We start from the raw sequence: 22048 nt of genomic DNA, 5'->3' as shown, positions 1-22048 counted from the left end.
AACGTGGTTGGACAACAGGGATATATTGCTCAAACATAGAGGTCACTGTTTGATTGAAGAAGCTAACAGCCAAGTCAATATCGTTCATGCTTTCTATTTGGGTCCAGTCGATATTCTCGTATGCGATATTAAGAGAAGCAATATCCGCTTTGTTGAAGTTGTACCGATTAACCTCAGCTGCATCCACAAACTTACACGGCGACGAAATTTTCAATACAGCTACAAGCGCAGGATGGTAAAGATCGGTTGATACATACGAATCTAGTTCTTCAAATACTGAACAATGTGTACTAGCATCTTCATTAATAAATAGTAGATCCAGTGTACGATCGCGAACGTTTGTAACAGTGTTCAACTGTCGCATATTATTGAAGGACATTCCGTCGACAAATTTCGAGCTGGCAGTATTGAAAGTACTTTTTTCGGCATCCAAGATAACAACGCCAGTGGGAGCCCTTTTTCAACAAAGATGAGGCTGATTGTAGTCTCCTAACAGTACATGAACATCGCCGTACCGCATGGCTGAAGTGACTGTATTAACGGCAGATAAGTGACGGTCGATTGTTGAAACATCGCTAGAAATATCCGGAGCAAGATATGCTACACCGATCCACAATCTCCTATTAGAGCACTGTAAAGTGATCCACAAATGTTCCAGGTCATCTGTTACTATAGGGGCAACATCGGAGATCAGCCGGTTCGATACAGCAATCAGAACTCCTCCGCCTCTGGATTTACCCGTGCTGACAGCACAACGGTCTTTACGGTATACGGTGTAATGATTTCCAAAAAACTGTGCAGAATGAAATTGATCGTTAAGCCAAGTTTCAGTTAACACTATGACATCATGGTCTGCTTCACACGTAGCGGTAAGAATATCGTCGGCTCTGCTACGTAGGCTCCTGACGTTCTGATAATAAATGCGAAGAGATTCTTCCGGAGCATCAGCATGACTTGAGATGGATCCGTTAGACAATGGCAGTAGATGGGCCGCCTGGAATGCGTTTACATTTAGGAGAGGTGCAGCATCAAGTCTAGCTTCGGCAGGACATATACTGTCCATCGAATTACCTGACGGAGCAGGAGTGTCGACTGCTTCTATTATTCCTGTACAGTTGCCTTCATCCTGAAGACCAGTATCACCAACGAGCATTGACAAAGCAGGGATAACTGCTACTGAACATCCGGCAGAACGGCAGCTTTCGCCAAAGGGATTTCGTGAAACTTCTTCGGATCCAGGGAGAGGGTCATGATCGGGCAATCGGCAAGTCATATCAATCTGTGAATCGCATTGACTTAAAACGGGCGCAGCATCTTGCCTAGCTTCGGCGAGGCATATACCATTCTCAAAATTACCTGACAAAGCAGAGGTATCAACTGCTATAGAACATCCAGCAGAACAGCAGTTTTCGTCAAAGAGGCTTCGTAAAACTTCCTCGGATCCAGGAAGAGGGTCGTCAGAATCGGGCAATCGACAAGTTATCTGAAGTGCGTTTAAATTCAGGTGGGGGGCAGTACCATGCCTAGCTTCGGCAGGCCATATACTCTGAATCAAATTACCTGAGAAAGCAGGAGTTTCGACTGCTTCTATATTTCCATCACAGCTGTGCTCACTGTTGTCGAGTTCTTCATGACAGGGCAATAGTTGCTATACCGAATAGTCGACGAAACTCTTACGCTGTTCAAGTTGCTTCTGGTACACCGGGCATGAATCGCTCCACGCAGCGTGATTTGTGTCAAGTCTCAGTTTGCGATCAGTGTTCATTTTCTTACAATTAGCACATTCTTTAACATTCGATTGACATTCGCTCACCAGATGACTTCCACTACACACAGCGCACTTCGGAGTTGCTGCCTTACAATCTTTACTCTTATGGTTGAAAGCACAACAATTGTAACACCGCGTCACTCGCAAGCCGTCTTTCACTCGACATCTATCCCATCCACAGTTCAATTTTTCTTCAAGCATGGCTTTTCGGAACGTTTCAGCATCGAGCTCAATGATTGCACTGACATTATTGAACCGCAGTTTTTCGTTGCAGTATAACTTGCACAGTTTGAAGTTTGAAGTGTTTTGATCAACCAAGGTTTCTTTGAGTTCCTGTTCATTCATTTCTTCGCTCATACCGATCAATTTGATAGTTGGTTTAATGCTTTCTCTAACGTTCACATCGTACAAGCCACCTATATTTTTCTCAACGTTTTCCTTTAACAATTTCACGCTTTGCTCATCTTTCAACGCAATCACAACTTCGCCGGATTTTCCACTCATCACCTTTTCAACGTTTAGCTGTCTAGCATCCACCTTCTTTCGCAGCTCAGCTCGTACATCTTCAACTTGCACACCTGCCTTAGGTTTCACAACGACCACTGGCTTTGGTTTCTGAATCGGCTGAACTTTCTTTGGTTGTTCCATCACTCTTTTTTCAGCACGCTTTTTCAACACTTCCGCAAAAGTTGATTTTGGCGTAACATCTTCCTCAACGCGATTCTCCAAATTGTCCATTTTTCTCCGTTTAGCAGACGAGCGTGTAACCATACGGTGGGATACATCGTCTTTTTCACTAAGAGCAGCTGCATCACGCTTATTCGCTCGTGCTAGTTCTTCGCACACGACTCTCTTCACAGTTTGATCGAAATTTTTCACGATTTCCACTACACCCGCGAGGTCTTCCAATTTCTTAGCAATTTCGTCCAATCGTTTTTCACTGTGTCTATCGTCGAATTCGGCAAGACTCAAACACGTATCGCATACGAACACAGCATTTCTGATCTTCCGCAACAGTATTATCTCCTCGTTCGTCGCATCGGGTAAACAGTGGATATGTATAGACAGTTTACAACGACCGAAGCATTCGACACTGGCGTCACTATCTCTGATCGGCAAAGCGCACTGCGCGCACGGTTGGCTACAGCAGCCGTGCTCACTCTCCTCTCACCATCCATCTCCACGGGCATGTCGCCCGGGCGAAAACAAACGATACAGGTTACAAACTAGCTTCAGTAATATGCTAATATGAATCACTGAATTTCGGGGTTTCCACTTAACGTATCACCTTGATTGCTTTTTAATTTTATGAGCACAATGCACAGTGGTTCGATCTAGAACAAATGTCGGACCAAACCTCAATCTCTCTTCAAATTAGCTGAAATCATACATTTGACATATTTTATGCAATATTGAACTATTATGGACTTTTATTTTCGATTTTTTCTTGTTTTGGACTGATAATTAGAATATTCAGGTTTGGACAATACATTTTCAACTTTCCAATCTTCCATACAAAATGGTCAAATTAGGCAGGCTGCTTTGCAGTTATTTATTGACAGATTGAAATGAAATTTTCACAGCATGCCAGGCATTACTTGAATTTCAACATATATTTCTGAGCAGTGATGCATTTTGAACTGAACGCGAGCCAAAACGGAACGGAGCAAGTTCAAATTTTGCACGAGAACGCAGTAGACAGTGAACTTGCGAGCCGGAGCCTGTCGCTGCTCTCGAACGGCCTGTTCAGATCGCAATGCACTACAATGGTAATTAAAGCATAGATTTAGGTATTTACTCGGAAAATATGTCTTGAATCAATAATAAAATCAATTCAATCATAAATGAATATTTATGTCTTGCTTTGTTCACCTCATAAACAATTTTGGCACGATAAGATGCCGTGAAATCTGTCAGAACAATCTGCGTTCAAATTTTTGCTCATTAGAGTTCAAATTTTTGAACTGAACAATGAGCAAGCCTACTTGATCGCTCCGTTCCAAAAAATGAACTGGAACGCGAACTGAACGCGTTCAAATGCATCACTGTTTCTGAGTAATTTTTCCATGCACAACTGCAATAGTGAAAACAACTAGAATAAAGCGCTTTTTTTGACAAAAAATATTAACTATTCATCCAAAGATATGGAAGCTCTATACAAAAACCATCATAAGTAAATATGTTCATCTCGTCATAATGACCACCTTATTTATTAATTGCGCATATTTTTTGCAAATTTGTAAAAAAAACACTACGATGAACTTGTGATTGGAAAAACCACTCAAAAATTATTGTTGAATTTCATGTGACGTTTGAAAAAAAAAATGTGAGAATTTCATGCACATTTGTCCATAAATATCTCAGATCTAACCCTGCCTTTATGCAAGTATTATCCATTCAATCAGTTTCAGCATGTCATGTCTTTAGCTTCAGTCTGTTATCATACTTGTTTTAATAGCTAAAGCAAGTCCATGTAGGGAATGATTTTTCCAATTTGTTTCATTTTATCTGGAGGCTGCGTTTCGAAGGAAATAGTTTCGTTCGACCATCTTAATAAGCCGATATAACTTGTGTTATTTTATTTAGTGACAGCTCAAATTTAAATTCAAGGAAGTTCAATATCCTAATAATATCAATTAAAGGTATAAACAATATTTAATTAAGGTATAACACCAAAATATTGCATACATAGAGGCCCAGAGAGTCCTAGTGGTAAACGCGCAGCTATTCAGCTAGACTAACCTGAGAATCGTGGGTTCGAATCCCACCAGTTGAGAATCTTTTGGTAAAGTAATTTTTCTCGACTTGCCAGAGCATAAAGTATCATCGTACCTGCCAGACAATATACACATGCAAAAATGGTCAATCGGCAAAGAAAGTCCTTAGTTAATAACTGCGGAAGTGGTCATAAGAACACCTGCCTTCTAAGAAGCAGGCTTTGTCCTAGTTGGGACGTAACGCCAGAAATAAAAAGCAGAAGAAGGAGATTGGAGCGAGTTTTTCGTTACTTCTCGGGACGGGATGCAATTCATGGCTACTGCGATTGCAATGCACGTACTAGCGTATTACAGGATTATTTTTATTTAATTAGAATTGCACTCCGTACACCTTCAAACGCGTTGAAAGTGGTCTATCGCAAGTTTTCGCAAAATAATTTGTACCCTACTTGAAAGCTCTTGTTTTTAGCTTTCGAATGAACTTATTCTCATCGCGGGCATTCGCGGGCTACTAATGTCTTAGGGTACTTTTATAGAAAAATAATATGTTTTTTGAACAATTTTAACTTTAATTCACTTTGTATGTATATAATGAAAATTTTTATTAGACTCAGGTGTGCTTTATGTATATACAAACAACTTCTCTAAAGATACCATTGCGGCTTAAGCTCTCTTTAAATTCATAAATAGCTTGTGAAAAATGGATCGTAAATATTAATTTTCTTGAAAAATCATGTCCACGGTCCACTCAAAGAGCTGTAAAAAATTCAAATTTCAATGAATCTGCTTCAAACTTTGGATTTGAACAACAGAAGTGTTGAGGAAGTCGGGAAAAATATTACTGTTCGGATAAAACAACTTTGATTTTTGAGGTTTTGGCCGCCCTCGGACCATTGTGCAATGTTCCCACAACACAAGCACAAACTTTGGATATTATTACGCGAGATTTACGCACATAAAACATAATTTTGGTGATCAGACAAAGTAAACGATCTAATCACACCGTAAGCACAGTAAAAAAAAAAAAAAAAAAAAAAAAAAAAAAAAAAAAAAAAAAAAAAAAAAAAAAAAAAAAAAAAAAAAAAAAAATAAAATGACGTGCTAGAACATTTCTGAGAACGGCATCATATTCAGCAACCCAAAATCTACTAGAGACACATAATTTGATTCTTGAGAGTGAATTTCAGAACATTTCCCAGCTCAACCTGGGCGTCCTCTTTTTAATAATAGAATTTCGCACTTCTAGCAATCAGAGTTGGGAAAAATTCTGAAATTCACACTACAGTAGCACAGCGAATCACAGTCAGCGGAGCTAGTGAAACTCACGTCTATTGCTGCTGTAGGCAAAATGCCTTGAAAATCGCAAAACATCCGTTGCTAAGGGCAACCCAAAATTACTGTAGAAAAATGTGCAATTTCCCGCATTACAGTCTTCAATGACACTACTGATTTAGAAAATTCATGTACCCAACATAGGCTGCTTGATGAGATTCACAATTTTCAACTACTGTATTAGAAGAGCCACGTGATTTTCGCAAAAACTCAAGCCTACTACTATTACCATTCCCAACTCTGCTAGCAATGCTAGAAATTTTCACCTAACCCGACTCTATGGGATGCTAATCGGGTTTAGCCTCTGTGGTTCTCAATCAACGGTCTATTATGGATGCACGTCTCGAGTGTGGTACAGAAAAGAAAGGGGAAAACGACTCTGTACCACGTCATCTCTATTTGACTTTAATTATAAGATCAATGCCTCCCCGGAACTACCTCATGATATTACTTCGGTGGGCTGAGGGCTTGTTGATGCCCTTATGCCTTTTTGTCCCCTCGTGCTCTATTCGGTCTGGCTGCGATTTGCCTCTGCCACGTCACCTATGTACCGTTTTGATTCATATTACGGACACTTAAGGACTCAGTGAAGTATAACCCAGCATAGAGTATACAAAATAAATCATTTTGTATGATTCCTTAGCGCTATCGAGCGTAGGAAGCCCTTATCTTTCGAATGGTAGGTAAAGAATACGTTTCCACAACTTGAATAATTTTAAATAAATCAAAATGTGTGGCCTTTTCATGATTCTTATTCCGGACGCTTCCTCACTTTTGTCTCATATTCCGGACACTCTGAATCGAATTCCAGACAGCTCATGATAGTCATTAATGGAACAGTCAAATCATGAATTGAAATCGTCAAACCACTAAAGAGACATCTAAGGTAGTTGGGCATTATAAATTTTCGAAGATATTTTTGGAAAAAGGTCACTAAAACGAGCTTTGAAATTGAAAACTTTTCAACGGCAAAAATTGAAACATTTCGTGTGAAATGTTTCCCATACAAAGTAGAGTGTCCGGAATTTGAAGCTGTCCGTAATATGAATCAAAACGGTACATTTCGTGGCCGCTATGTAAATGATAAATGCTTCCGTGCTTGTTGGTTCTCTGGACTTCACTGCGCTGCTGGTCATGCTCTTTAGGTGGACCGGTTGGATGCCGAGGGTGGCCTTGCGGTGGTAAAGCTAGCATACTCCGTAGGAGAATTCCCCATTGGAGGAGTATCTCCTGAAACTGGTAACGTTAGGCGTTGTTCTTACTCCGTTGTTGGCCGGTAGGCCCAGCGATTCCGGTTGGAGGATGGCTTCCGGTTCACTGGCACTCCGCCGACTCAAACCGGTGACTCGCTACAGACTACTTAGAATAGTCCCCGACGGAGAATCTATTCTTCTCCGACGAAGGTTTTCCGAACCGATGCTATCCAGGGAGATGCCGAGGTCGGTCCTGCGATTCCGGTGGAGAGAAGCTTCCGGTACACAGGCGCTCCGACGATCGTTTTCCAGTGCTGTTTCGCGATCTTCTCAGCTAGTCCTCTGAAGCTTGCCGGGCAGTCCTTCAGAACTGCCTAACGATATTTCTGTGGGAAAGGGTTTCTGTGTTCCTACGCTGCCTACGGTTTCTACACCTCCTCACCTTACAACTGCTTCCTTATCCTTGTGTTTCATACGGAAGGATTGGAAGAAATACGAACAACAACCCAACCACAAAATCACACCGACGGATGTAAGACTCTTGCCGAAAGCGACCCCTAACACGACCCAGCCTTAATAGCTACGCCACTGACACTGCGAGTTACCCTAATTGATGTGAGTTCCACCCGTGAGTACTCGTGAGAGATTCCTGCCACCATTGTCATCGAGGTACTCACTGGCACTCACCACAACAGTAACGAAACGATGAGTGCAGACGCGTCGCGAATGTTCCACGCCCGTCTGGAACACGTGTATGGTGAGAGCGCGAACATTCTAGAACGCGTGCCCGTTAATATAAAAACACGACCGTTCCGCCAGTGAGATCAGTCTTGTTTTAACCTTTCTCGCAAATACATTCGAGTGTGTAAAAAGGAAAGTGAACCAAGTGATGAATGAAAGTGTAATGTAAAGTAAAGAGCAATGTAATAAAGTGTACAGTGTATAGTGATTGAACGTGTTGAGTGAATTCTTTCATTCCGAATTCCCGTTCCACGAAATACAGTCCACCCGACCCGACCGGTAGTTCTATTTGATACTCCTGTCTACTTTTGGCTTAAGGGGTCTTGTCTACCGACAGATATTCCAGTGGAATTCTGCAAGCTATGTGCAGTCTTTGACTCCAGGTCGCAGAACTGGTTCGACAGTTTTGACTTGGGATGACGTTCGCACTGTGTTTCTTCATTCTTCGTCGTCTGACTTGTCGAGTGCCGAGGTCAGTTCGACGATTCGGGTTGAAAAGGTGACTTCATGTCCATTGGCACTCCAATGATCAATGACCATACAGTCAACAAACGATCGTATACGATACGGAATAAGTCTACAAAGGTGGAGGCGATGTAAGTACGTTCCACATGCAGCCTAAAGCTGTGATTACACAGTGCGTGCAATGCACGAACAATTGTGCAAATTGCACGAATGTTCGCGCGAACTGTGTAATATGAGCACGAACTACTAGCGAATATCTTTTAGAAACATATTCATGCATTCAATCGTGTTGGTTCGTCGAACTTGTGTTGCATAGCAACCATAGAAAGTTGTTTAGTGGGAATTATTCTTTCGCCATAGATTGCTAAATAATAACATTGGTGTCGGAAAGCAGACTTCGAAGATTTCTCCAGGGATTCTACCGGAAATTCCTCCAAGATAATCTCGACAGACATACAGCGGTTTTTCCAGGGAATTTTACAGAGATTCCTCCAAGAAGAACTTTCATTTGCAGCCCGATTTATTCAGACCGGCTCAAATGTGGCTCCAGGAGTACGTTAAACAATTCCTCCAGGAATTCTATTAGAAGTTCCTCCAGGATTTCATCAAGAATTATTCCAAAAGTTCTCTAGAGAGGAGGAACTCCTGCAGGAATTAATCCAGTGATTCCGCTATAGATTGCTCCGACAATAGTTTTATTGAGATTCATCCAAGAATTTCTTCAGCAGCTGGTACAGAGATTCCCCCAAGGATTTTTCAGATATCTCTAGTTTTTTTTTTCCTGGAGATTACTCGAAAGATTCCTCTTGAAAAATCTCTGTAGAGATTCTTGCAAAGTTGCCACCACAAATTTCTCCATCAATTCCAACAGCTTTTTAGGATTATAAAAGATATTTCTCTAGAAATTCCTCCAGGGCTACTTGCAGGGAGGTTCGAAATTACTCCATGAATAATTCCGTAGATTTTTTCATGAATCCATGCAGGGATTGTTCCAAACATTGTTCCAGAAATTTATGCCAGGATTTCTCCAACGATTATGCAAGTAATTAATTAACGAATTTCTCAATATTTTCCTTCATGAATTGTCACAGAAGAATTACTCCAAGGATTTTCGAGGTACCTAATTCTTTAGGGATTCACCCAGAAATCTTTCGAGAGAATTGTTCTGAATATCCATTTTTCCGAGGATTCCTCCAAGAATTCCTCTAGAAATTCCTCCGGAGGTTTCCCCATGAATTCCTCCATTTATTGCATCAGAAATAACCTCAAGAATTTATCTAGGGATTTCTCCCAGATATTTGATATTTTTGAAAGATTTTTTGGAGACAAATCTGGATAATATCCTTAAAAAATACCTGGATGGACTCTTGAGGCAACTCCCGTCTAGAGGAACCTCTAGAAAAAATATGCGAAAATCCCTGTTGGATTTCATGGAGGAATCTTCAAAACAAATCCTTAGTGGAACTTCTGTGAGAATCTCTGGTTTAATATCTGAAAGAAGCACTGAAAAAAAAAACTGGAGTCTTTAAAAGTATACCCGAGGAAATATCTTTAGGAATTCCTGAAAAAAAAATCTGGAACTACTTTTGGTGGAACCCATGAAGAGAGTTTTGTTGAATAATCCCTGAATAAAATCCTGAAAAAAAAAACATGTTTAAAAAATTCTCAAAAGGAATCCTTGCAGAAATTTTTTGATTTGAATCCCAACAGGAGTCTCTGCAAAAAATCTGTAGGTATCTCTGACTACCTGAAATTCTAAATTCTTGACGGAATCTTCGGTGGCATCTGTGAAGGCATCTTCGGAGGTATTCCAGAAGAATTTCTTGACTGTATAGACTATGCTGGAGGCATCCCTAGAGAAATCTCTGAAACATTCGTTGGAAAATTTGACAACTTTCTCGAGAAACACCTGTAAAAATCTTTGAAAGAAGCCCTGTAGAAAGTATTCTGGAAGAATCTCCGGAGAAGGAATCCCTGTTGGTGTCTCTAGAGAAATTCCTAAAAGAAAAGAAATGTTTGTTCTATCGGAACCGCTTTAGAAAATACTGGAATCTCTGGAGTAATTTATGAAGAAATCTTTGGAGATATTCCTGAAGGAATCTCACGACTTCTTTAATGCATTAGGTTTAAAAAAGTTTTTTAAGTGTTTGGTGGAATAGAATACTTGAGGAAAACTCTAGTGGTAAAGAATTTCAGAAGGAGTTTCCGCAAAAATTGGTACTGAAATACTTGTAATTTTGATATTTTTTATTAGTCGCACTTGACAAGTGTTGCTATTCATTTATTTACAATCGAAACAATACAAGAGAATTTTGGTAACTTATTTGTAAGGAACTAAATGAGTTTTTAAAAATAAATCTTCGAGCTGTTCAGTGCAATACCTATAAATAATACTCATATAATATAAATAATACTAATCATCAAGGCCCTATATCTATATCTCACAATCTTTCTACAAACTGTTTGTAGGTGATTGATGAATTATTACCCTTTGGATTAAGAAGTAAACTACAACAAAAGTATTCCACTTTCTAGAACTCTAAATTTCTTGAATGGTAAGGTACAACTTAGGTTACAACAGTCACCACGCGTAGGAGGGTATTCTAATTAAAACATTTTTACTACAATTTCGTAAAATAAAATAGGGGTAGGTGTTATTACATATTAGTTATAGAAACACCACACTCTTAAAAATAAAGAAAATTATCGTGGATGCAATTCTCGTTATTACTGAATGACACATGATGTAAGCGGTGAAACGTGCCCTTGAAGATGTACGAAACAAAAATGTAATTTTGAATCCATGGCATTTGGTCGAACGACATTTAGTCGAATGACGTTTGGTCGAAAATGTTTAATTGCAACAGAAAGCATATGGCGTTTGGTTGTGCCAATATTTCATGGAGAGGACAAGTAGTTGTATCTAAATAGTATGGAAATAAGGTATAACATTTGATCCGATTATCTTCGAGATTAGCAGTTTGCCATTAATACACAAAGCGATTGAAGAATTCAAAAATCAGCCATTTTACCTACAATCTATACGCAGTTAGCGAAATTTTTTTAATTTCATGGACCTTATTTTACCAACATATTAATCAACCTCTTGCGTTTTTGATGGGTCATGCTGCTTATTCATCCAGGCTTGTTCTGGGAGTCGAGATAAGCTGATTTTAAATGGAAGCAAGCCGACTTTCGTCACCTCAGTCAACTCGACTTCCCTTATCCGGTACATAGAATAAGCACAATTTTCTTGTTTATTTATTTTTTATCAAACTATACCTCATCGTATATATTCAAAGATTCTATTGCGGGGAAATTTAAAAATTTGGATTGCTTCGCGGAAATAACGCGCAGCTATCAATCCCCGCATAGAACAAATGAACCACAGCAACCGTTGAGGTTCTAAATACAATTCAAATCGTTGACAACTTACAGCATCTCGATTGGTGCAGTTCGGCATGTTGTTGGAGAGATTCTGCAAATTAAAAAAAACTCATGCTGGTTTGTAGTTGCTCGATTTTCGTAGACTACGGTTTTGCATGATACGGTTCAACTACACATAACTACGTTCAAGACCAACGTAGCTGGAAACCGTGGATAAAGTGTTTCCTACATCGGGAATTGTGTCACTATCCATTTTAAAGAATGATTCTCAATGGTTTCCCCCTCCAAGTAAGTACTTTCCATGTATGCGGTATACTTATTACTCACATGCATGCAGCTGTATTCACGATTGAATCATTTTTGAAAAAGATGTACTATCAACGAAAGCTAAACATTCCCATCAGTGGATACGAGTAACTGACACTGAAGAAGACTGCAAGTGGTAGTCGAAATACGCGTATCTGTCAAAGATAAGCATTTAGGAGCGGAATTAAAAGGTACACGGTACTCCATCTACTTTAAAGTTTCTCTATTTGAGATTCTGCTCAGAGGATTCGAACATTCATTAAAGAATTCCCATCAGCTCTTTAGGATGTAATGGCGCAATTAATGCATGAGTTCTGAACTAGCGGAATCTCCTCTTCATAGTGGTTCTCCACAAGTTCTCGTGTGACAACCGAGAGGGTGAGAGATTCAACAAAATTTGTCGAAATCATCGAATTCATTGTGACAGTTGATGCAAAATAAACAGCCATAATATAATCTTTAAAGTCATCGGTGACTATGATAATTTTGTTGGAAAATTTGGCAATCAGTAGCTCTAGATTTTCCATGAATCAAAATTTTTCTTGCAACGCGTAATACCACATCGTGGATCTTTCCGAGAAGTCCTCTAGAAATTCTTCCAGAAATTCCAACGTGAATTCCTCCAGGAATTTCTTCGGAAATAATCCCAAAATTTTTTCCAGGGTTTCCTTCTAGCATTTTTCCAGAAAATACTTCCATGAAGATTGGAGAAATCCGTAGATAAATTCCTACAGAAATACTTGGAAAAATTCCAGGAGTAGACCCAATAGGAACCTGTAGCAAAAATATTATGAAATCCCTGTAGTATTTTATGGAGGAATTCCTGAAATTCTTTGAGAATATTTGGTTAAATCTCTGGAAAAATCCTTGGAGAAATTATTGCCGGAGTTTTTGGAGGAATACCAAGGAAAATCTCTGGAGAAATTCTAAAAAGAAAAAACCCTTAGAACAACTTGTGGAGAAACCATAAAAAGAGGTTTTCTGGAGTAATCTCTGGAGAAATTCCTGAATCTCGGAAAATCTCGGAAGCATTTCCTGGATAAATTGCTGAAGAAGTCCTTGGAGACATATCTAGACTCATCTTTGTAGAAATCCCTGGGGAAATTGCCTGCAGTATCCTTGGATAAACTTCTGGAAGAATTACTGTAGGTGTTTTGCTGAAGAATGCTGTGTCTTTATTTTTCTGCAAAAATCCCTTAACTTAAACTATTAACGATTTATCGCATAATCGTATTGATTGAATGGAATCTGCAATCAAATTTATTAACGAAATTATTCGATTGAACAATTTTAATGCTAATCACAGCTCCTAAACATCAATACTTTGCATTTATATTATGAAATTATCTATTATCATCACAAAACTGCAGTTTCATTACAAAACTTGTAAAATATTTTGTCTGAGAAAATCATTCCGCTTCTGTCACAGTTCCGTTTTTCAACTGAAAATTGCCTATCGTGTTGATAAAAACGGATCATACCTGTACCTGCATTTTTCCTAGGGATTTCTTTTCCAGGACAAATAGCAAATCCCTGTAAGTTTTCATTGAAGAAGTCAATTGCAGGATTCTCTAAAATATCCTTTGAACATTTTTTGGAGGATCCTATGTAGAGATTTTTGTGAAGTGATCTCTGGAGAAATTTCTAAAGAGGAATCTCTGGAAATATTCCTGTTGAAATTTCGATAAATTGCTGAAGGAATCCATGCAGACATCTCTGGAGTAAACGAATAGGGCCCTATCGAAACTGATATTGAAATACGGTTGCGATCGAAAGTTTTTTTTTAGAAGAATCGCTAGAGAAATTGTTGTAGAAATTTCTGATGATAGTCTGGGAGGAATCCCTGGTTATATCCATGAATAAATCTCTGAAGGCGTCTATTTAAATCTGTATAAAATATCATGAATTTAGAGCTATCGTTTTATTTCAGTATAAGACGGTTTGAAAATGGTCACACCTTATAGAAACCGATTGCGGAGTGTTCCGGCTAAATCTAACTGTTGTAAGAGGACCACTCTTGATCTTTTTGTACATTTGAATGAATAATCATGAAACTTGATCCGTCGTATCATTGCGTATGAATTTTTTGAATATGACAACTACCAGTTCCCTCTAAAATAATTTTCAGGTACCAGTGCGCCCATTAAAAAAATATAAACAATCTCTGAAAGAATTTTGTTGTTTTCATTTTTGTTGAAGTACCCTAATGAAAATTTGAAGGTTTTTGTAGAGGAAACCATTAGGAAATTTCAGGAAACAATTCTGGAAGAAAATCTAAAGCAATGTCTGAAATAGTTTTTGAAAAAAAAAACCTGTAGACATTTTTAACGAAAACATTCAATAAAAAAATTAAGAACTTCAAATTGTTCAGATATGAAATTATTTGGGGATTTGCTTGATAATTATAAACTGTTCCAGTAGTTGATTGTATAATTCGTTTACATAAAAATATGAAAATTTCCAGTAAGTAATTATTGGCTTCCTTCAAACATACTTTTTAGTATTCCTTCTAAAGCAGATTTTTAAGAAAAAGATTGTTAAGGAAAATTCTCAAAATTTCCTATGGATTTTTTCCGGTATTACTGCAAGAAGCCATTCAGCATATTTTTCTCAGATTTTATTAGTTATTAACTCAAAATAAAAAACAATCAAGGAAAATAAAATATAAAAACAATCTTGACGATTGCTGGTAGTTTTCAGGTAATTGACTACGAATCCCACCAGGACATTTTCTTTTAATTTCTTATAGTATTCATCTACGAGTTTCAGGAGTTCTAACAGATTTTTTCCTTATTTTTTCTCAAACAAAATCTAGAAGGATAACTCCAGAAATTTATCATGAGTCCTTCCTAAAAGACTTTTAGTGAATACTTTCTCCAACTCTGATTTATTCATCTAGGAATTTAAAACAAAAAAACATCTAATAATTATTAGGATTGGAAAAATTCATCTTATATGTGCCAGGAAACATTGCTAAAGGAATCTTGAGAAACTGTTTAAAAATCTTCAAAGATTGTATAGAATTATTTGTTGAGAAAATGGTGAAAGAATTCCTGGAAGTACTAATGAAACGAAGAATTCCCCATAGGTTTCCAGGAAAAATTTTAGATTTATTCGGGGAAAAATATATTGAAAAATTTATAGAGTATTATATTTGAATCAGAACAAATACTTTTTCAAACTTATGAAGAAGTGCTTCAAGGAAGTTTTCTTCATAATTTCATAAAAAAATCTATATCAGCAATATTGATTCTCTATTCCAAATACAAATTACATTTTTGAACAGAAGCCTGATAGAGGTATTAAAATAATCGTAGAACAAAAACTTAAAGTAAAAGCTAGAAAAATTAAAAAATATACAAAAAATGATAAATGAGTAATTTTTGAAGAAACGATTCCTGAATTCCTGAAAGATTGTCATAAAATATGTAAATTCCCAGTAAAACCTGGAAACGCTGATAAAATTGAGCAAACAATCTGTATACGGTAATGGGAGGATATGTTACAACATTGACGATGTCCTCAAGGAATTTCTATGAATCGTGAAGTTCTTGAGTTTCCGATGAAGTCTAATCCTTGAAATTTATATTGGGTGATTCCTTAAAACAATCTTGCATGGATCTTTGGAAGGATTTGTATTCATCTTATGATGGGAGAATTCCTCGAAAATACTCCTGGAAAGATGACTTATATATTCTTGAGAAATATTTTCAATTCATATCTGAAAATAAAGAAAGTTTAGTTGAAGGAAATCGTTCAAAATAATATACTTTGTTAACAGCAACATCAGCAGCGACATTTTGACGATCAATAAGTAAACCACACATTGGTTGCTACGACCATCAGATATGGAACCACAGACTTGTTTGTTCGAACCGTGTAATATTGCAATTTTAGAGATAACTTTCCGTTCTACGGTTGAACAGAAAGCTACCGCAGCAGTCACATTACTGATTTTCACAAAGCATCATCGATCGGCTGCGATGATACCTTGGAAACCAGACTGATGATTGTTGTTTTCGGCTGTTTTTCAAAGCGTTGGACTCTATTAGCATACTTTGATTAGATGGTTGCGTTCAATGATACAATGATTCTCAAGGCTGCGGTAGAACTTTGACAGCTGCGGTAGAACTTGGCGGCTACCGCAGAACGGAAAATTTTCAAAAGAACCGTAATATATGGGCGAACAGTTCGTTCATACAGAACCTCGAACAGTTCGCGCGAATATTGAACGAATTTTTTGAGCGAACGTTCGTGCATTGTGCGCACTGTGTAATCACAGGTGGGGCAAGTGAAAAGTTTATTGTTTTGGACAATCAATCCAAAAACTAACAGTTACATTCACGATTTCTATTACTTATTATTCTTGTTACTTGAATTTTCTTCTGTTCAGTTATGTTTGTTGAAATGATTCGACAACATTATAACTGCAACATTTCCAATGTTAGTTCTTACATCATGGGACAGCAATTGCATTTCTGCTCTGGAGATTTTCCACCGCTCGTTATTTGTTTTTTTAAGAAAATCAGATATGACGTCGGATAACTCTTCTAAAGAAATCAAACGGAATCCTTCAATTAAATAATTAAAAACCTTTTTATATGGATACACCTATACCCCATTTTTATGTTTTGAACTAGCTTTACATAGACATTCCACGAGATTTCCGTGCGTACTCTTATATTGGAACTTTCCAATCAACGTCTTCCTTTTAATCGGCTTTCCGAAGTAAACATATTAATATCGTAATATTTGGCAACCTTATTTTTAGAGATGTTCCATGATTTGGCCATGATAATAGCATTTAACGCTTTGAGTATAGTGTTTCTTGAATTATAAGCACTTTCTGTTATTCTATGATAATTGCGAACCTTGTATACTTATAGCTACCTAGAGAGAAAACACAAATTCAATCTCTAATGAGAAACTTTTCACTTACCCCACGTGATTGGAAAATTGACGGTGTTTCAAATTAGTTATTTTTAGGTCTATGTCGAATTAAATCTAAGACTTTTTTTATTGCTGTTTAAAATTGTCAGAGGGGACAACTCTGAAGTGGTACAGAATATTTTTTTCCGTAACTTGTTTCCACTGAAAATATTAAAATAAGATTGCACGCCGCCAATTTGTTACGGAGTACCAGTTAACAGGTTAACAATATTTCGCTCTATTATGCAATAATGGTTGAAAAATCTCAGGAATCTCTTACCTATGTTCTGAATGGCCTCAACGGTTTACGCATGATTTTGAAACGTTAATTCATATATTCAGTATAATATACACATTGTTTCCACTTACCCCATTTACCCACTTGCCCCGCGGTACCTTATGTTCTAATTCCGGACACTCTACTATGTATGAGAAACATTTCACACGAAATGTTTCAATTTTTACCGTTTAAGAGATCTCATTTTCAAGGCTCGTTTTTATGAGCATTTTCCATACATATTTCTGCAAATTTATATTGCTCAACTGGCTTAGATGTATCTTTAGTGGTTTGACGATTTCAATTGATGATTTAAATTTGCTATTTATGATTTTCATGAGCTGTCCGGAATTCAAATCACAGTGTCCGGAATATGAGGCAAAAGTGAGGAAGCGTCCGGAATAAGGGCCCTATTTTATAAGTCGAGTCGATCAAAAACGACTCGACTGGAGTCACTGTCGACCAAAAATTTCGCTCGACTTGGTTTGTCACTCGAGTTTATCGACTGGATTACTATGGGAGTCGACGGGTGACATCTGAAATATGCATGCTTACTTTGATCGACAATGACTTCAGACGAGTCACGTGAATTCGCTCGAATTACAAAATAGACCCCTAAGAATCATGAGAAGTTCACACATTTTCATTTATTTAGGGCCCTATTTTATAAGTCGAGTCGATCAAAATGACTCGACTGGAGTCACTGTCGACCAAAAAAATCGCTCGACACGGCTCTGTCACTCGAGTTTTTCGACAGTTGTGACTAGATTACTATGGCAGTCGACGGGTGACATCTGAAATATGCATGCTTACTTTGATCGACAATGACTACAGGCGAGTCACACAAATCTGCTCGATTTACAAAAAAGACCACTTAAATTTGTTCATGTTGCGGAATCAAAATCTTTACCCATTATTCGAAAGTTAAGGGTTTTGAGGGCTCAATAACACTAAGGAATAATACCGAATGATTTAATTTATATGCCTTATGATGAGTTACACTTCACCGAGGCCTTAAGTGTCTGTAATATGAATCAAAACGGTATTTGGGCCCCTTCAATCGTCATTGGAATGAGAGTTAATTATTTCTACAAAAATAGCTTTTCAAATCATATGGCCAGGCTCTAATAAAGTCGCATCCAATAAAACCCCGCATTAGCCCAAAGCTTATTTCGGAGAACCACCCCGCTTAAACTTCATCTTCACCCACCTGCAATCCAATCAGCTGTAATTTCCACGCTAATACCTTTCCACCATTTTCCTGCACTTTTCTATACTTACAGTTCACAAAGTGATTAGCTGACGTCATGTTGACGTCGACTGGCATCAGATTGCTCATATCGGTGACAGTGGCCGCAGCTGCAACTGCTGCATCCGCGACTGCCGCCACCGAAGCGCTGCTCGACAGGAACTGCTGCTGCTGCTGTTGATGATGTTGGTGCTGGTGATGTTGCTGATGATGGTGATGGTGACTGGTGGAATGCTGCGAGGAGTGATTACTAGTGCCATCCGATCCGGACAGGACGCCCCCGCAGCCGTTGTTACCATTGCTACCACCCCCGACCCCGCTGTTGCTGTTGGTGCTGGTGCCATTGGATGTGATCGAATCGACTCCACAGCTCTGATGGTGCATCATCTCCGGATTACCACCGTTGAGACCATTTCCGTTCAGTGTCACGTTGCCGTGGGTTGTGCCGTTGCCAAGGTTGGTCCCGCCGACGTTGTGGCCATTGATAGTGGTGGTGCCGTTGCAGTTGCCATTAGTGCCATTGGATGCTGCGTACGATAGAGAGAGAGAGAGTCACAAATACACTTTAGATAAGGTGGATTTATTAGAAACGACGATGGGAAGTGGGATCTTGCGATCCAGAAAATCGGAACGGGACCTGGCTTTGTTGGGATTCGAATACGTAAATCCAAATCATCGATATGCACTCACCGTTCTGAGCCGAATTGAGAGCTTGCATTTCCCACATCTGCTCCTGCCGGATGTCGTCATGGTAGTCCTGCGAACAAAATCCAAAACCATTGGGAAACTGAATTAGTAAAATGAAACCTAGACGAGGTGAGGTGTTGAGAGGGTCCCTTCATTCGCCCATCCAAAAACAGAATTATAACTTCGAAATTTTGATCAAAAGATTTGCAGTAACGATGTGAGTTATGGAAGTCGAATTGAAATTCAATTTTTCGATTTACAATTCCGACCGCGTTATGATGCCAAATTCCCCGAACAAGCCCTGAGCTGGAATGGATGTGGATGAAGGAAGGTGGGGGTCTCTGTTCTTCAAATTGAACATACACGTCGGAGTGCAAATTGTAAAACCACTAACGACCATGTCGAGTCGGGACGCCTTGGTCTTCTTGGTTTTCGCCTAGCGTTCTCTTATTCCTGTCCTGGTGCAGGGATTAGATGAGTGTCAGAGTGTCATTACTGCTCTCGTATTGCTGGCGCGTGTTCCTCAGGCGAGTGTTTTGCCCCGAAGTAATTGAGAGCTGTGTTCTCTGAAAGTGCCGCCATGTCTGTACATGCTTCTTCCCACAGTCCTGTGAGGTTTTTGCGGTTTGACGGAGCTACACAGAGACGTTCAGTTTTTCGAAAAGTTGGCAAAACACAATTTCCAAACTTTATTTTAAGGTGACAAACAATGTCAAACATTCTTCTATAACACCAGATAGATAAGAATACATATGAAGGTTGAAAGAACTAACATTGAATTATTTATTTATAGTTGAGAGCCTCAAAATGTATAAAAAAACAACAATTTTGAAATAATTTTGTTATATAAGAAGAAAAAAAGTCCTCAAATTTTCCAAAACACTTTTCATAGCTAAACATAGTAAAACATTGAAAATTCAGAATTTTTACCACAATTTTTCGAATCTGAACCACTGTGAGCCACGTGCAGTGGAATGAGTGAACTTTATCCATAGTCTAGTTGAGCTGCAGATGGAAACCCTTCCTCGCATTGCCATCAGCGAACGAGCATTGAAATGTTATCCTTGGTCGGGACTTGACACGGACGGTTTTGTCAAGCTAGAGTCAAGGGGCGAAATGGTAACAGAAGGAAAGTTGTTCATTTTTCTTGCAAGCAAATTGATTGGGTTAAAGTTGATGCGACTTGGTGGGATTAATTCAGTTTTAAACTTGTTTAATGTGTTCTGTATTCTTTCGTTTTACAGTGAAACGAATGAATCTGCACTTGGAACGTGTTTCTGTTATTCTTCTGAACGATGTCTTTTAACTTATTATGCATTCTTGAGAAATTTTCTAGGTGGTTATAAAAACCGTTTCCGAATGGCTTTGAATGGTATTTCTTCGGGGAAAAATAAACTTTTTTTCTTAATATTTATTATGGTATGCAGAAGATTCATTGCAGATTTTTTTTTAAATTAGTCAACAGATTCATCGTTCCTCCAATAACTTCTCCAGGAATTATTTAGGAATTCTTTTGGAATAACACTCTAAGATCCCCCCTGGAATGTTTTGAAGAAATTTTAAAAGTTCTTCTTCGATTCAAGTAGAGGTACATCGAGTTTTATCAGTTCAGATCATATTCAATTAAATCATCGCAGTTTCATCAGTTTCTGTAGAAAATAATCCAACCTTTCAAAACTATACTCCTGTTATCCTCTAGACATTTTATAAGGAGTTCAGGTAGTAAATTCAAAATCATTACCTTCAAGAATTCTTCCAGGATTAACCCAATGAATATAAATAACAAATCCTACAGTAGGGGGAGATCCCCCAGTACCGGACAGCACCCAATACCGGACAAAGTCGAAACATTGAGAAATCATGGTCCAATCAAGATGGTGTATTAGTAGTAAAGGAAGCTATTATGGAGACTAATGTTTATGTAGAATAACACATCCTTGAAATATGCTTCTTCTTCTTCTTTCTGGCGTTACGTCCAAAACTGGGACAAAACCTGCTTCTCAGCTTAGTGTTCTTATGAGCACTTCCACAGTTATTAACTGAGAGCTTACTATGCCAATGACCATTTTTGCATGCGTATATCGTGTGGCAGGTACGGAGATACTCTATGCCCTGGGAAGTCGAGAAAATTTCCAACCCGAAAAGATCCTCGACCGGTGGGATTCGAACCCACGACCCTCAGCTTGGTCTTGCTGAATAGCTACGCGTTTACCACTACAGCTATTTGGGCCCCTAATATCTTCTTTATAACTAACTGATAACAAAATAAGATATCATTGAGGGTAATTGGCTGCATAATAAAACTTGATATCAATCTGTTTCAAATTATAACACAATGAGATATTTATATGATATTTTAAGTATGAACTTTTGTTATCACGCTTGTAGTGTTGCCTGCTTATTCAACCAAAATAAAAACAAACTAAGTTATCACATGCTTGTTGTCGGATAACAAAACTTGTTATCCCTTGTTATCTAAAATAGCAGTTTTTCGCAAAACTTAGTGAAAATGTAAAACTTTGATGATTTTTTTCTAGTGATTTGATTTTTTAAATCTGTTTGATATGCTTCAGTTAAGATTTTCCTACATTGACAAGCAAATATGGGAAATATTTCAAATTTGTTTTGGACTGTTATATAAAAATCTTCAGTTTTGATCGGGATACAGGTATTGTTAACGTATACCGCGATATCATCGATTTTTACGGTACATTTTTCTGGTGAATTTCGATAAAATAATTCACGGTGACTTCGACAAACGGAAAATATAGTTATCTCGCATTAGTTGCATCAATTGCAAATCCATAAGAGTTGGATTAAGCGTTAAAATAACAATTTTGCTTCACGGACGCGCGCGTCGGAAAAAAGCATTGCTATTGTATTAAAGGCAACCGAGACTGTGTATGTGAATATCGTACCCGAGCTGCAATTGATTCCAAAATTGAACACAAAATCGTGATTATCGCCTTCACTGATCTCTCTTGGGGTAGACAACAG

At 38.2% G+C, this 22048-nt stretch overlaps 1 protein-coding gene across 4 annotated transcripts in view; it reads right to left on the bottom strand.

Annotated features, from left to right (window-relative positions):
• The window catches only part of LOC5572262 (KH domain-containing, RNA-binding, signal transduction-associated protein 2), a 485459-nt gene that overhangs the window by 91307 nt on the left and 372104 nt on the right, over positions 1–22048 (bottom strand). For all 4 annotated transcript variants that reach the window (XM_021850429.1, XM_021850432.1, XM_021850430.1 and 1 more), the window contains exons 7-8: positions 19055–19121; positions 18397–18891 (exon numbers count right to left, since the gene is read on the bottom strand). In XM_021850429.1, coding sequence (XP_021706121.1) covers positions 18397–18891; positions 19055–19121 — 562 coding nt within the window. The remainder of the gene's footprint in view (positions 1–18396; positions 18892–19054; positions 19122–22048) is intronic.

This window comes from Aedes aegypti, chromosome 3, assembly GCF_002204515.2.
Source record: "Aedes aegypti strain LVP_AGWG chromosome 3, AaegL5.0 Primary Assembly, whole genome shotgun sequence".
Lineage (NCBI taxonomy): Eukaryota > Metazoa > Arthropoda > Insecta > Diptera > Culicidae > Aedes > Aedes aegypti.
This window is presented reverse-complemented; position numbering and strand designations above follow the sequence as displayed.